This window comes from Vanessa atalanta, chromosome 8, assembly GCF_905147765.1.
Source record: "Vanessa atalanta chromosome 8, ilVanAtal1.2, whole genome shotgun sequence".
In the NCBI taxonomy this organism is placed as follows: Eukaryota; Metazoa; Arthropoda; class Insecta; order Lepidoptera; family Nymphalidae; genus Vanessa; species Vanessa atalanta.
This window is the reverse complement of record NC_061878.1, coordinates 558,015-572,475: the sequence shown is the minus strand read 5'-3', so window position 1 is coordinate 572,475 and position 14,461 is coordinate 558,015. Positions and strand designations below refer to the sequence as shown.

Below are 14,461 nucleotides of genomic sequence, written 5' to 3'. Positions count from 1 at the left end.
AGCAACTTCATGTATGAGAAGAATTTATTTATTTTTCTTTTAATCAAACATTTCAGGCTTCTAAACATTTTATGATCAAATTATAAATGAAAATCTTGTTTGCAATAAATAAAACAGGCATAATGTTACTTAAACATGAAATGGGGATTAGAAATAGTAAAAAAAGAAACTCAAACTAAAACGTAATCCATAATAATCAATCAATAAATAATAGGTTAATTACGAGTGCAAAAAATCACTTTTTGTACCGTACATTTATAAAAAAAAAAGATTTAAATTTTCATATCACAATTTTATTTTTTAAAAAACGTTTAGCCAATCTTTACATATTAAGCCCACTTCCTTTTTAGGCTTCCGAAGGTTTAACACACTAGTTCACATACACGTTTTTTTAAATACTAGCTATGTCTATTATCAAGAAATTTCTCATACCTACTTATACTTATTTTCCACTGCCACTGAGTGAAGTGTTCGGAGTGGGGATATATTATGACAATATTATATTTCAAGAGGTCTAAATCGCATGGTTTACGCGTCAACATTTTTTCTCAATTCTCTGATCATTTTGTTGTTTACAGATAATGGACTGAACATATACATTATATTAAGCTACCAACTTAACCAGACACTCGCACACACACGTAAACAAGCTACAAACACAAACATCTGAAAACAGATATAGCGTGTCATTGTAATACTTCAAAATGGTGGCAAATATGTATCAAACTGAAGAATGTAATTGTTACTCGTACGGAAAACAAACCTCTTAATGACTTTTTGATATATTATTCAAAAGGTGCATACAGTAAATTTTTCCAGAGAGGTATATAAAAATAAAAAATGATTTGATTACGTCTTCAAATTTTTGAGTGTATGTTTTTCATATAAAATCCTTCCATTTTAAGTATCTTCGCTCTCTGTTCTTTCGTATCGCTATCTCTGTTTTGGATTTATTTCAGCATTGCATAACTCTAATATCACTTTAATATTAACGATTTTGTGGTTACATAGTATGTTGTTTGTCATAGAATTTTACATCCTATACGAAATGGAATGCATATTTTTTCATGATTTTCCAAAAAGAGAGCTTTTATATTATGTCTAAAAAATCTGTAATCACAAAATATAACAAATTTAAACCGCAACTAAACTAAACATTAGATAGATTGTATTTATATAAATGCACCTAAAACCAATTAACAGAAGAATATTGATAACGTCCCTTTAGAAGTTGTAGTAAATTGAACCTCATTTTATTCATAAAAGGTTTCACTGACAGCAGAGTCTGCAGTCGTTTAGAGGAAAATGATATTACTCTTTGACACATAGTTTAAATTATCTATTATTATTGTACTAATTCATTCGTTGTCTTCTTCAATGAAAATATTTCTAACTAAACAGTCGATCTCAGGTAAACTTATCTGGAATATATGATTTGAACCAGGAACGTAGTTTTACATTAAATCGGTAGTTCTCTTCGGTGTTCATAATCCAATTGTAGGCCCGACCGCCCCCACCCACCAATCCCTTGCAAAGATATTGCTTATAATTTAGAATTTACTTAAAACCTTAATCTTATTCACAATTTGCTCTTAACCGCTGGACTGTACTGGTCGAAGGCCATGTTTCCTAAAGCGAAAATATTGTCGGGATCCAGGGCTTCCTTGGCGGCCAAAAGCAATCGCCTGCCGGGCTCGCTGACCGTGTTCGTGTACCATTTCTTTCTCAGCTTGCCGACGCCGTGGTGATGGGATATTGAACCTGGAAATATAGTTATGTAATTAATACTTTATTATTAATTTACCTGCTTATATATATTATTAAATGTAGCAGAGACTCTGTCTTCAATCTTTTATTTGATATCTAAGCAGTCGGAATCAGAGGGTTGATGTCAATGTCAAGAGATCACCCGGTACTCCAATTAGAGTGGGGTATTTCAAGGAACCATTTTTGGTCCAATTCTTATCCTCATGTGTATACTTGCCTTGCTAAAGACTTGCCTCATATTTAAAGTAGTAGATATAGTATGGTTTGCTGATGAGTTGAAGTTGACTGTGAATTCCAACATAATTGCTCTATTAATTTTTAAGATTTGATTGAGAGGTTGAGATTTAAAAAACCTGCTTCGTTTTATTTCGCTGGTTCCTTTGATATTTATTTTCCAAACGGTGGTACGTCTTTGACAATCAATGAGCGAGCATAATTAAATAAGGATTTTGACTTGACTTTGACTCACCCCCTGACGCTATGATTTCCTCCCGCGCCACTTGCTCTATCTGCTCGTACACGTGCACTGGGTCATCGAAGCCCACGGTCTTGAACCCGAAGTAGAAGTATATGCAGCAGCCCGCGTCGTAACTGAAATATTTTGTATAGTATTGAAGTTTTTAAAAGAATAAGCAGTAACAACTATGTTAATAATAAATTCACTTTTGCTCATATATACTGGCCTGAGAGAATTATAAGCCTTCGTGTGTGAAGTGCCGGCGCGTTTGTGGTGGCGGCGCGTGTGTGTACTCACGTCTGCGTGAGGCGGCAGGAGATGTGGTAGTGCGTGATGTGGCGGCGCGCGCACTGCTCGCGCACGGCGCGCTTGGTGCGGCGACACAGCGACGGCGCGCGTGTGTGTGTGGTGGCGGCGCGTGTGTGTACTCACGTCTGCGTGAGGCGGCAGGAGATGTGGTAGTGCGTGATGTGGCGGCGCGCGCACTGCTCGCGCACGGCGCGCTTGGTGCGGCGACACAGCGACGGCGCGCGTGTGTGTGTGGTGGCGGCGCGTGTGTGTACTCACGTCTGCGTGAGGCGGCAGGAGATGTGGTAGTGCGTGATGTGGCGGCGCGCGCACTGCTCGCGCACGGCGCGCTTGGTGCGGCGACACAGCGACGGCGCGCGTGTGTGTGTGGTGGCGGCGCGTGTGTGTACTCACGTCTGCGTGAGGCGGCAGGAGATGTGGTAGTGCGTGATGTGGCGGCGCGCGCACTGCTCGCGCACGGCGCGCTTGGTGCGGCGACACAGCGACGGCGCGCGTGTGTGTGTGGTGGCGGCGCGTGTGTGTACTCACGTCTGCGTGAGGCGGCAGGAGATGTGGTAGTGCGTGATGTGGCGGCGCGCGCACTGCTCGCGCACGGCGCGCTTGGTGCGGCGACACAGCGACGGCGCGCGTGTGTGTGTGGTGGCGGCGCGTGTGTGTACTCACGTCTGCGTGAGGCGGCAGGAGATGTGGTAGTGCGTGATGTGGCGGCGCGCGCACTGCTCGCGCACGGCGCGCTTGGTGCGGCGACACAGCGACGGCGCGCGTGTGTGTGTGGTGGCGGCGCGTGTGTGTACTCACGTCTGCGTGAGGCGGCAGGAGATGTGGTAGTGCGTGATGTGGCGGCGCGCGCACTGCTCGCGCACGGCGCGCTTGGTGCGGCGACACAGCGACGGCGCGCGTGTGTGTGTGGTGGCGGCGCGTGTGTGTACTCACGTCTGCGTGAGGCGGCAGGAGATGTGGTAGTGCGTGATGTGGCGGCGCGCGCACTGCTCGCGCACGGCGCGCTTGGTGCGGCGACACAGCGACGGCGCGCGTGTGTGTGTGGTGGCGGCGCGTGTGTGTACTCACGTCTGCGTGAGGCGGCAGGAGATGTGGTAGTGCGTGATGTGGCGGCGCGCGCACTGCTCGCGCACGGCGCGCTTGGTGCGGCGACACAGCGACGGCGCGCGTGTGTGTGTGGTGGCGGCGCGTGTGTGTACTCACGTCTGCGTGAGGCGGCAGGAGATGTGGTAGTGCGTGATGTGGCGGCGCGCGCACTGCTCGCGCACGGCGCGCTTGGTGCGGCGACACAGCGACAGCGCGCGCTCCCACGAGACGGACGTTTCGAACGACTCGGCCACCACACCGTAATCTAGCGCCAGGTCCTGCGTCGGCACCAGAGTATACACTTAAATATTCTTCGATCGACTCATTCAGCAGTGATTGAATTGACAATCTACAAGATAAATAAAATATTATTGAGTCGGCAATAAACTTGATAGTTACTCTTTTATTTGTATGTTCATAATTTGGAAAATATGATGTGATTACAAAAAAAATAAAGGAAGACAACGTCGCAGGTGGGAAGACGACATAAAAAGAATAGCAGGTTTTACATGGAGAAGAAAGACACAAGATCGTACTTTGTGGCAAGCTTTAGGGGAGGCCTATGCTGGGAAGCAAGACAATCTTGGTGAAACTGGTGTCAAATATTAAAATTTAGTATTTAAGAAAGAAACGTATTTTGTAAGATTGTTAAATATTACTATAATTTGCTAAATACATTTGTGCACTATGACAAATACTAACACCAATTTTTTTGAGAACTGAGTGACTTTAATTCCAAGTTAAATGAAATGATTTATATATTGTCTGCTGTCGGGAAGATACGGGCCTTAGGCAGTATAATGGAAGAGGCGAACGCTTAAGACAAATTACTGATAACAACCTGGTGATATCAAATAGTGTCTTCTAAAATCATAGTTAGACACCTCAAACTTTGATATCACCTGATATCATTAACTGAACCGGATCAGAGCAGCAAAACAGGTGTTCAATCTTAATATAAAATGATTAAAACCATAGGAGAAAATAACTTTCAGATAATCCTTTCGCTGAATTACTTGGGGCAAATGAAAACAAATCTACAAAAATGGACTCCTATTGTACGTATTTGTCCCGCGTCTTCAAAAGATTTCAGCAAAGACTTGTTTTTAAACAATTATTTCTTCAATACCAAAAAAACCCTGAACTTGCATTCGTAAAAGGAAAGTAAATGGTGATTCTTATAATACGCCAAATAAAAGGACGACTGTGCTTAGTGCTCACTCACCAGAATGATCAATATTATGAAAAACTCTCCTTTGAATTTGGAGGTAAGATAATCTAGAAGTTACGTTCGTGGAGTACACAACACTATTCGCATCTAATGTCCATTTAAGGAAGATCTAAATACAAAAGATGAAAAGCATTCATCTATAATAATAATAAATAATAAATATTGGACAACATCACATACATTACTCTGATCCCAATGTAAGTAGCTAAAGCACTTGTGTTATGGAAATCAGAAGTAACGACGGTACCACAGACACCCAGACCCAAGACAACATAGAAAACTAATGAACTTTTTCTACATCGACTCGGCCGGGAATCGAACCCGGGACCTCAGAGTGGCGTACCCATGAAAACCGGTGTACACACTACTCGACCACGGAGGTCGTCAAATCTAGAATTTGGCTTTAACGTCAATTATAGTACAATTCAAATATGAATTTAAATCGTGTTATCTAAAGTGATGGAATTATATATAATGCCGATATATAGATCTATTTAGGATGCATGAGAAAAATCACAGAATGCTATTGGAGTATTCTGTGATTTGTCTAAAGCATTTGATTGTGTACAACACGAAACGCTTCTTTATAAGCTCAAATTCTACAGTATTAAAGGTAAAGCTCTTGATCTCATTTTTACATACTTAAGTCAAAGGGTCCAAGAAAATTCCGTTGATGGAATAAAGTCTACTGGATCTACGTTAAAAATGGGCGTTCCACAAGGATCAATTTTGGGTCCTTTCCTATTTCTAGTATATAGTATAGATGATCGTCCTTTCTACGTTAAAGGCATTTCTGATATAGTGTTGTTTGCTGACGATACTTCACTGATTTTTAAGGTCGACAGGGAAAAAACCTGACTATGGCTTTGTGAATAGTGTAATTATCTATAACTATCAGTGTATATAATCAAATCACGGTTAGAAAAGTTAGACAATTAACTGATACTGATTCAGCTCGCCTAGTATATTTTGCTTATTTTCATAGTATTATGTCATATGGCATATTAATTTAGGTTAACGCTGCAGATATTTAATCTGTTTTTATTTTATAAAAGAGTGTTGTCCAGTCTATTTATGATCTTGGAGTTAGAGACTTCCTTCGGGACGTTTTTAACAAAGTAGGAATACTCACTGTTGCGTCACATATTTACAACAATGTTATGTATATTCACAGTAACATTGATCATTTTGATAGAATCAGTGATAATCATTGTATGTGCACGGAACATAAAGACAAGCTTATAAAGCCAAGTTTTCGACTCCGCAAAGCCAATAAATCCTTCTTGGGAGAAGGTATCCATTTCTATTATAAAATTCCGCAGATATTAACTTAACTTAACTTTGCCGATTCATAAATTTAAATCATTGGCAAAAAATACATTGGTTAAGAGGCATATTATTTAATGCAAGTTTCTATAGATGATATAAAAGCGGGGAGCTAAGACTTCCAGGCAGAGTGTATTATATACATATACAATTGTATTTAACTGACATAACTTTGTATTTTTCAATATTGAAAAAGAGTAACTACTGAATTTTCTTGCCGGTTCTTCTCGGTAGAATCTGCATTCCGAACCGGCGGTAACTTCACTTAATATAGTTTGTTAAATGACAAAAGCCTACTCGAATAAACTATTTTTTCATTGATTTAGTGCTATGGAACTACAAAAAATTATGACAAATCGTAAAATTATGAAACCCGCTAAGATTCGACAAGTCAGGGAGTGACTAGTAAAGGACACAAATAAGAATATTATGATGCGGGAGTTCATATCAGGGAGGAGCAGGGACGGTAACTCCAAGGAACCACAACTGACTTGACGAACACAACAAATCTGATAAAACTATATCGCCTAAGAAAAAGATAAATTGTATACGTAATACGATTCAAGAAACATGCTCTATTGACCTTTGAATACTATGTTTACACAAATATATAAAACACACAAATGAGACATAATATGTTAAAGCACTCGTCTCAACGCCACCGCGGGCGGCAGGCGTCTGGTTCATTATTCGCCCACGGGATCGGAAAAATTCTGCTAGCTCTTTTCCACCATTCCACGCGGTCATGATTTATACAGTCCCTATTTTTAATTTTGTTTTTGTTTATAATTAAGGTCTTATTGTAAATATTCATCTATAATATCGAAAAGAAGACACTTCATCAACACATTTTAAACAAATTAAAAACTTACCCTAATATAAGCAATGACGAAGGTCAACGTGTATCCCATTTCGCCGTTCTTGGCACCCCCGGGCACTCCTCCGTACTGGGCGGCGATGCTATTCAACTTTTTCTCACTTTCAGCGACCTGCTCGGCTTTCCCCTCCATGAGGAGAGTGACCACGCACAACTTGAGGGGGTCGAATCCTTTGATCTTCGTTATGTAGAAACGCTTTAAACCATCTAGTAAGACACCACCCCAAGATTGCTCCATTTTTAGAGCGTGACCGAAACGGAACTAGAAGAAAACAATGACGAATAAAGTTCAGATAAATTATATTGTCAATATTAGCCGCGAAACTGAAGAGATAGTTTACTCGTCCCATGGTTGGGATACGATCTATTTCCACCACTCGAGAAATGAACACAAATAGACAACTTTGATTTTAGCGAAGCGATATCATTGGTCGTGACCTTGAATAATCTCGTATAGGGTATATGCTTCCTGTTGCATTTGGAAAGGGATTATAATTTTGTATCTGGGTTATGTGGATTAAATACCAAATCGAGAGCGCTTGATTGTGACGTTACCTGTTCATTGTCCATAAGTCGTATACTAGAAGGCTGTAGGCGTTGCTTGGCTACCTCTCTCTCGAAATAGAATCCAGATTCCCAATCCGGGAATACCAGCGACCCGTAACGTACTACGGGCGGTAATGGACGAATCTTCAATGTGACCTATGATAATTTAAAAAAAACGTTTAATTTTTAAAAAATATTTAAAATTCAAACATTGTCACGGAGTGCAAGAGTTAGTTAAGATCACATGGTTCCTTTTTCGGTTATTTTGCTCTTTGGCAAAAGTGATACACGTCTTAACAAAAAAATTGGCCAATATCCAAAGCCAATATCAACATAGTTGGATTGGTTCAAATTTTATCTAATTTATATAAAAGTTGGATGTTAGCTTTCGGCTTGACTATTGACTCAAGCGAACGTTCTTTAGAGTGAATGCGTCTGATGTCACCTTTACTAAAAAAATTAAAATCAAAAAAGTAAACTAATAAAAATTCTTTGGAATCCTCAAGTTAATGTATTGGATTAAAGAATAAAATATATAATATACGAATTTCCTAAAATCTGGCTTCAGCCTCCATATAAAACATTAGTTTGCGTACCTCAGTAACAACTCCCAAGCAACCTTCAGATCCCATAACTATATGTTCCCACTCCGGTCCGCAGGACAGACGCGGGACGCGGCAACTTTTTTGAATAACACCCAAAGGGGTCACCGCCTGCAAGCGAAGATATCAGTCGATTACGTCAGCTTGAACAAATTTTACGGTCTTTTCTTCCACTTAAATAAGAAGATAAAAAGAGAATAAAATGCATATTTTTATATTTATCTTTATAAATATCAAAATGCATTATTTCTTACTCAAACTTAGCACTGCAAGGAGCCACGTACGCCTTTAATACTTGGGTTAATAATTGTGATGAAAGGCTACCGTAGCCGTTGTAGTAGCTAAGCATAATATTGCCTCCCATGTTTGATTTTAATTTGTATTAACATTGAAATTTACGAAAACTTCAATTTATATGCGTAAATCTGTCAAAGATGTAACTCTAACTTTTTCGACCTCAAATTCAATGAAGTAAGTTATAAAAACTCGTACTATCGATTTTAGTTCATCTGCGTTTTCGTTTGGAGCGCTGATAGGATTTGTATGGAAGAAAACCGAAAGTAAAATACTTGACTAGTTAACTGGCAAACTCGTTAGTAGTATGACACGGTTTTCCATTTATGACATTTCCAAATATGACACGGTAATACACATTATTACTTATTACCCGATCCCACACAAAGTTATGTCGCACACATCAGACGGAATATTAGGTTTTCCATTAAATTATACTCAATACCAATTCATAGAAAAAATAATATTATTCGTTTTCTTGCGTGACTGTGACATTTACGGCTACTTTTGCTTTTTCAAACTTATAACGAAGTGCGATTTCCCTGTCAATGGTTAGTAAATTTCACAGAAATAACAATTAAATTCTGATTTAGACTCCAAATGTCTACCTTAGTATGGACGACGAGGTCTTCTATATTTCCATACGTGTTCTTCTTCATGCCACTGGCTCTAGTTGCCACCCAACCGCCTAGTGTCGAGAATTCATAGGAGTCTGGTTCGTGGCCCACTGTGAAGCCTCTCAGACGCATCTCGCGTTCCAAGTCCTGACCGACGATACCGGCCTAGAAAATAAACCGACGCCAGCTTTACATACGATACATTTTTTATATTTTCCATTTAATAACAGAACACAAGTAATAACAGAATTTACACATATTAACGTGATATTTATTATTATTATTAATTTTAATGATTAATAAATAAAATAAAGAAGCTTTTATAATTATTACTTTATTAACCCCCTTCCCCCAGTCCAACAACCAAACTCAACACAATAATTTATTAATTAAATATCTTTACTTTGTTAAATTACCTGAACGTTGGCAAGTAACTGATCCTTGTCTAACCATAATATAGCGTTCATTTCACTCGTATCGAGGACTACGATAGGTCTCTCCTCATTTGCAGGACACGTCACAGCACCGGACACTGAGGTCCCACCGCCGAAGGGTATGATCACAAATTTATGTTTAGACGCACAGCGCACTATTTCTTCTACCTTGGAAATCGTATTAAAATACCTTAGTAATGACAAAAAATTAAAAACCAATATATAGAAGGGTCGTCGAACGGTTTTGGTAATAAATACTGAAGGTCCAAGTGTCTAGAAAAATTAAATCTTTGTGATTAGTAATAAAAGCTCTATTCCACAGGCAAAACTTTATGCAAATTTTTCATTGTGATTCGTTGAATTTAATGAATTTTGATTTTCTACAAAATTAAACTTTATAATAAATATAAATGGTTACAAAAATGTACAATTCTCGTAAACAATTAGTCTATTCCATTCGTTTATAATGCCGATACAAATAAACTTACCTCGTCATGGCTAGTTGGCCAAATTACAGCGTCGGGAATTCTTGGAAAACTGTTATTCCTTAAATTATAAACATCATGCAATGTCTGCCCATGTGCCCTTATAAGCCTGTCTACTCCATCTGTACTGAGTAATGATATTTTTTCCAATTCTTCCTTTATATTATTTGGCAATCGACTGCTTGGATACGAGCTTGGTAGTTTAGGTTGTCTCGGGTCTGTTGTCAAGTCTATATCGAACATTTCTTTTACCCATTGTCGTGCGTGCGGTAGACATTTGCCGGATATTAGATATCTGAAAAAAACTGTATTTTAACGTATCTTCTTAAAACAAGTAAGCTAAGTCCTCGACTATTTTCAAGCTACGGGTTTACTTGTGAAATTATTTTAAATAACGAGATATACAGAAATGATATGATATATTAAATTCCTAGTCGAGAGCCAAGCGGTCTATCTGTTCTTGCTGTATTATAAATTTAGCAGAATAAGCGACGTGTTTTATACGGGTTTATTGGTAATTCGACGTATTCCCATTAGGAGGTGATAGAGGTGACTATTTGCTATAATTTTAACCCCCATATGCATATTGCAAAAGTGAACCATTTTTGAGTTATAACGTTTATTAGATTCTTTTAAAATAAATCAAAAATGAAAATTCAAAAATGTATTTAAAAAAAAAAGGATCATTTAAAATCTATTTTTTCCTTCTGATTTATAAAAATGAATAAATACTGGTTATTTGCCAATATTAAAACAATCATTATCGGCCAAAATTTAAAAATGCGAGACGCCTCATGCGAATGCTTTAAAAACAAAAAACAACCTTACGAAACTTGTCCTGCAGATTATTTTAAAAACAACCGTTTTCTTAGATTTCCAAAAATGTATAACAACTAGAAACTTATTTCAAAATAACCATATATTGAGAAACGTTGCATATATGACATACATACACTCTATTCGAACCATAACAGGAAAAAAGCTAAATAAACAACATTCGACAGCAACTTAATGTGATATTATTGGTTGAGATCTTGATTCATCTATGATATTCACTATGGATATGCGAAAAAATGGCGTTTTGAACGTCGACGAAACTATTAGCGGAAGTTTGGAAGTAAAATTAAAGTTGAAATAAGTAGTTAAGTATAATTGTGTTGTATTATAAATATAGGTATATTAATCATAAACTCTTATTAGTGCACAATAAAGCAGAGTTATTAGCAAATCGCATGAAATACATAAGTCTAAGGTTTCTTTATCTTTTTTCCTACTTCCATTGGAATAGGCTATATACTTATCCTAGGCTGAATTAAACTTATATGAATAACATGACTAGTTAATGTAAAAAAACCTAAATCGACTTTTTTTAATTTATTTAAATAAAATATCATTTGATCTGTCTGTCTCATTTAGACGATTCACACTAACCGATCACAATCCTTTGCCATATAAGATTCTAATTAAATACGGGCGCGCCATAAAAGACAACACGCATATAGTCTGTGCGGCTGAAAGGATTTAAGTATTAACTAGGTCAGTTGTTCAGTATGCTATTAAGGGTCGTGCTATAGATCTCTATATTCATACCTACGCAGGACCAAAAACCATCAAGACCAACAACTTACAAATATCCGTGTATAAGTTCCAGCTGCAAATAAATACTGCTAAAATTCATTTTGCAACAATTTTCAAATAAAAAGCTATTTTATATTATTGATTGTTGATGTTTATCCTATCATTGCGGTATAAATTAACGATAACGCAAATTACCTACTGTCAATCTTTAAATTAATGATATAACTTTATATTTAGACGTTTTATAGCTGTTGTTTTCACTAGTGTGTGTGAAGAATGACTGTGTAAGATTCATACGATATCTATGCCGATGAGAGAGTTTTTGTAACTTTAGAAAACCAAAATGATATTTTAATACTTCAGTTGAACTCGGTTTAATTACCTAATTAACTAAAAACATATCCCCTGTACTTTAATGTACTATCTACGGGTATGATCCGAGGGGTCCAACTCATTATCTATTTTAGCGCCAAATATTTTGGGTTGAATGAGCTAGAGTAGGAAAAAAGGAAATAACATCGTAACTTTTTTCGATTAGCAGACATTGACAAATAAAAAATAATATAAGCTTTTCACCTCCGAGCTTATTTTTAAAAACTATTATTCCAATATTAAATGAGTTATTTGAGCGAATGTAAAGAAACTCGTTTGGTGAATAAATTAGGAAATTGTATAGTTCAAAACATAATTCAATATATATAATTATGAAAAAACTAAAGTATTTCCGTTGGTTCCTTTAACACAATTAAACCGCTCTAATTAAATTTGGTACAACACTATACTCGTAGATCACTCGTATTCTAACCATGAGAGGACAAAAGACAAATATACAACATTTGACACCGAATTGACGCAACATTGTCAAGAACTTGAATAATCTATAATATTAATTATGGATTTGCGCACAAAGGTCGCTTTGAATGAAGACGAAACGGTTTGAAAGTAAAATTAAAATGGGTATACGAAGTTAATTAGAATATTATTGTATTATAATCAAAGATACATTATTCAAGGACTGTGTGTAGTGCATAGCTAGCTGAGCGATGTTATCAAATCGCATGGAAAACGTAAATCGAAGGTTTGTTTATCTTTAATCAGGAATAGAGTAAAGATATGTTCACTCACGAAGGCACGCCTTCAATTAAAATGATTGATTTGCATTAGCGTGAGTGACGCTCTTGATTAAGTAAAGAAATAAAAAATCAGATAGTTGTATTATATTATACGATACTGCGCGCGTTTGCGATAAATTCCTGATTCTATTTCGATACAACACTGACCGGACCGTCATTGGATGGTTATGTTAGAAAAATAGAAAACGGCTAAACCATTTGACTATTAATTCGTGTAATTCATACCCCCGCCCCCCTTCGCTAATATTTTTTTCAAATTGTTTATACTCAATGCCGCATATCACTTTTTAACGTTTAACGCTCGTGTTCTGAGTTAGTTTCGAGTTATTTATCACACAATTCCTCTTCAGTGCAGAAAACATATAAATATGCAATTTGAGTGTTTTTCAGTTACGTATGTAAGCTTTGTGATTACATTCGAGTGTTGGCAGTTGAGTCGAAGGAGGCCGTCTCAGTAAAAAAACCATATAATATTTTTTTTAATGACATAAGAAGTGTCAATTAATTTAAAATATTCATTTTAAACTTAGTGATAAACGTTTTTTTTTATTAATTAGTATTTTAGTTCAGTTAAGAGTGGAAGGGACAATTCCAGTTCTCTTTAAGGAAGAAATAAAGCATGAACATTGCAATTGTCGATTCTCTATTTTTAGGTTTGTATTTTAGTTAGCCATTTGTATTGTAAAATTTATTTGTTATTAAAAAAATTAAACTCTATTTTTTAGATGAATCAAATTGTTTAATGCTTGAAAAACCCACGACCTTATACGTATATGTCGGAGAAGTAGTCGGGTTTACAGCTTCCATCGCAGTGAAACGCAATCAATTTAAAGAATCTTTATTCGTTTTGTTAACAATTTATTGTCTTTTAAAAAAATGTGTCAATGCAATATGGCGTTGCTATAACAATGCCCGTTTCTAACGCATCCTTTTCGAATGAATCAAACGGATATTCACAACTACAACTTTTTATAATAAATTAATGCAATTACTGCAAATTCATTCTTAAAATATAGTTTAATATTAAAGATGAATACCTATTTGGTTCTTATTATTAAATATAGCTCTTAATTAATTACAATTGAATTACTTAAAAAATAGTATAATATTTTTATTACATAGTCCGTTATGACACATTACAGGTGGCGCTACAAGACGAATCCAAATTAAGTTTTACTTACATAATAAAATATAAACATTAAAATGATAATTGACAATATACTTATAATTATTATTTTATATTATTAATATTTTAAATCATTGCCGATAAATGGCGACTTGCGCCCATATATACTATGTTCTAGCTCGGTACATCCATCAATTAATTTATCGCCAAACTTTGTAATGTCCTTTTCCGGTCTGAAGAGTTAATATCATTTTAAACCTTTTGTTTTACGACGTACTGGCGATATATGGAATGATTGATTCATACTGACAATGTGTAATGTGACCACGTACTGTATAGTAATCCATTAGCTCGTCTGCATTCCTAGTTTCTTTTAATTAAAATAGATTCAATTTAAATCATAGTTTTACACGATTGTATTAAAACTACCACCGATTCGGAATTAAGATTCAATAGCAAATAACCGTCAAGTTCTCAGTAGTAGATCCCTCAAAAAAAGAGCTTTACTTAAAGGCCGGCAACGCACCTGCAAGCACTCCGGTGTTGTAGACGTACATGGGCAGTGGTAGTTACTTTCCATCAGGTGAGCCTCC

The 14,461-nt window shown here is 36.9% G+C and overlaps 1 protein-coding gene across 1 annotated transcript in view; it reads right to left on the bottom strand.

The window, feature by feature from the left end:
• Positions 1-283: 283 nt before the first annotated feature.
• LOC125065970 (alkyldihydroxyacetonephosphate synthase) overlaps positions 284-14,461 on the bottom strand; it is a 30,607-nt gene continuing 16,429 nt past the window's right edge. The window contains exons 3-11 of the mRNA XM_047673835.1: positions 10,035-10,326; positions 9,529-9,714; positions 9,104-9,277; positions 8,196-8,312; positions 7,609-7,755; positions 7,049-7,315; positions 3,737-3,897; positions 2,237-2,358; positions 284-1,761 (exon numbers count right to left, since the gene is read on the bottom strand). Coding sequence (XP_047529791.1) covers positions 1,580-1,761; positions 2,237-2,358; positions 3,737-3,897; positions 7,049-7,315; positions 7,609-7,755; positions 8,196-8,312; positions 9,104-9,277; positions 9,529-9,714; positions 10,035-10,326 — 1,648 coding nt within the window. The 3' untranslated portion in view covers positions 284-1,579. The remainder of the gene's footprint in view (positions 1,762-2,236; positions 2,359-3,736; positions 3,898-7,048; positions 7,316-7,608; positions 7,756-8,195; positions 8,313-9,103; positions 9,278-9,528; positions 9,715-10,034; positions 10,327-14,461) is intronic.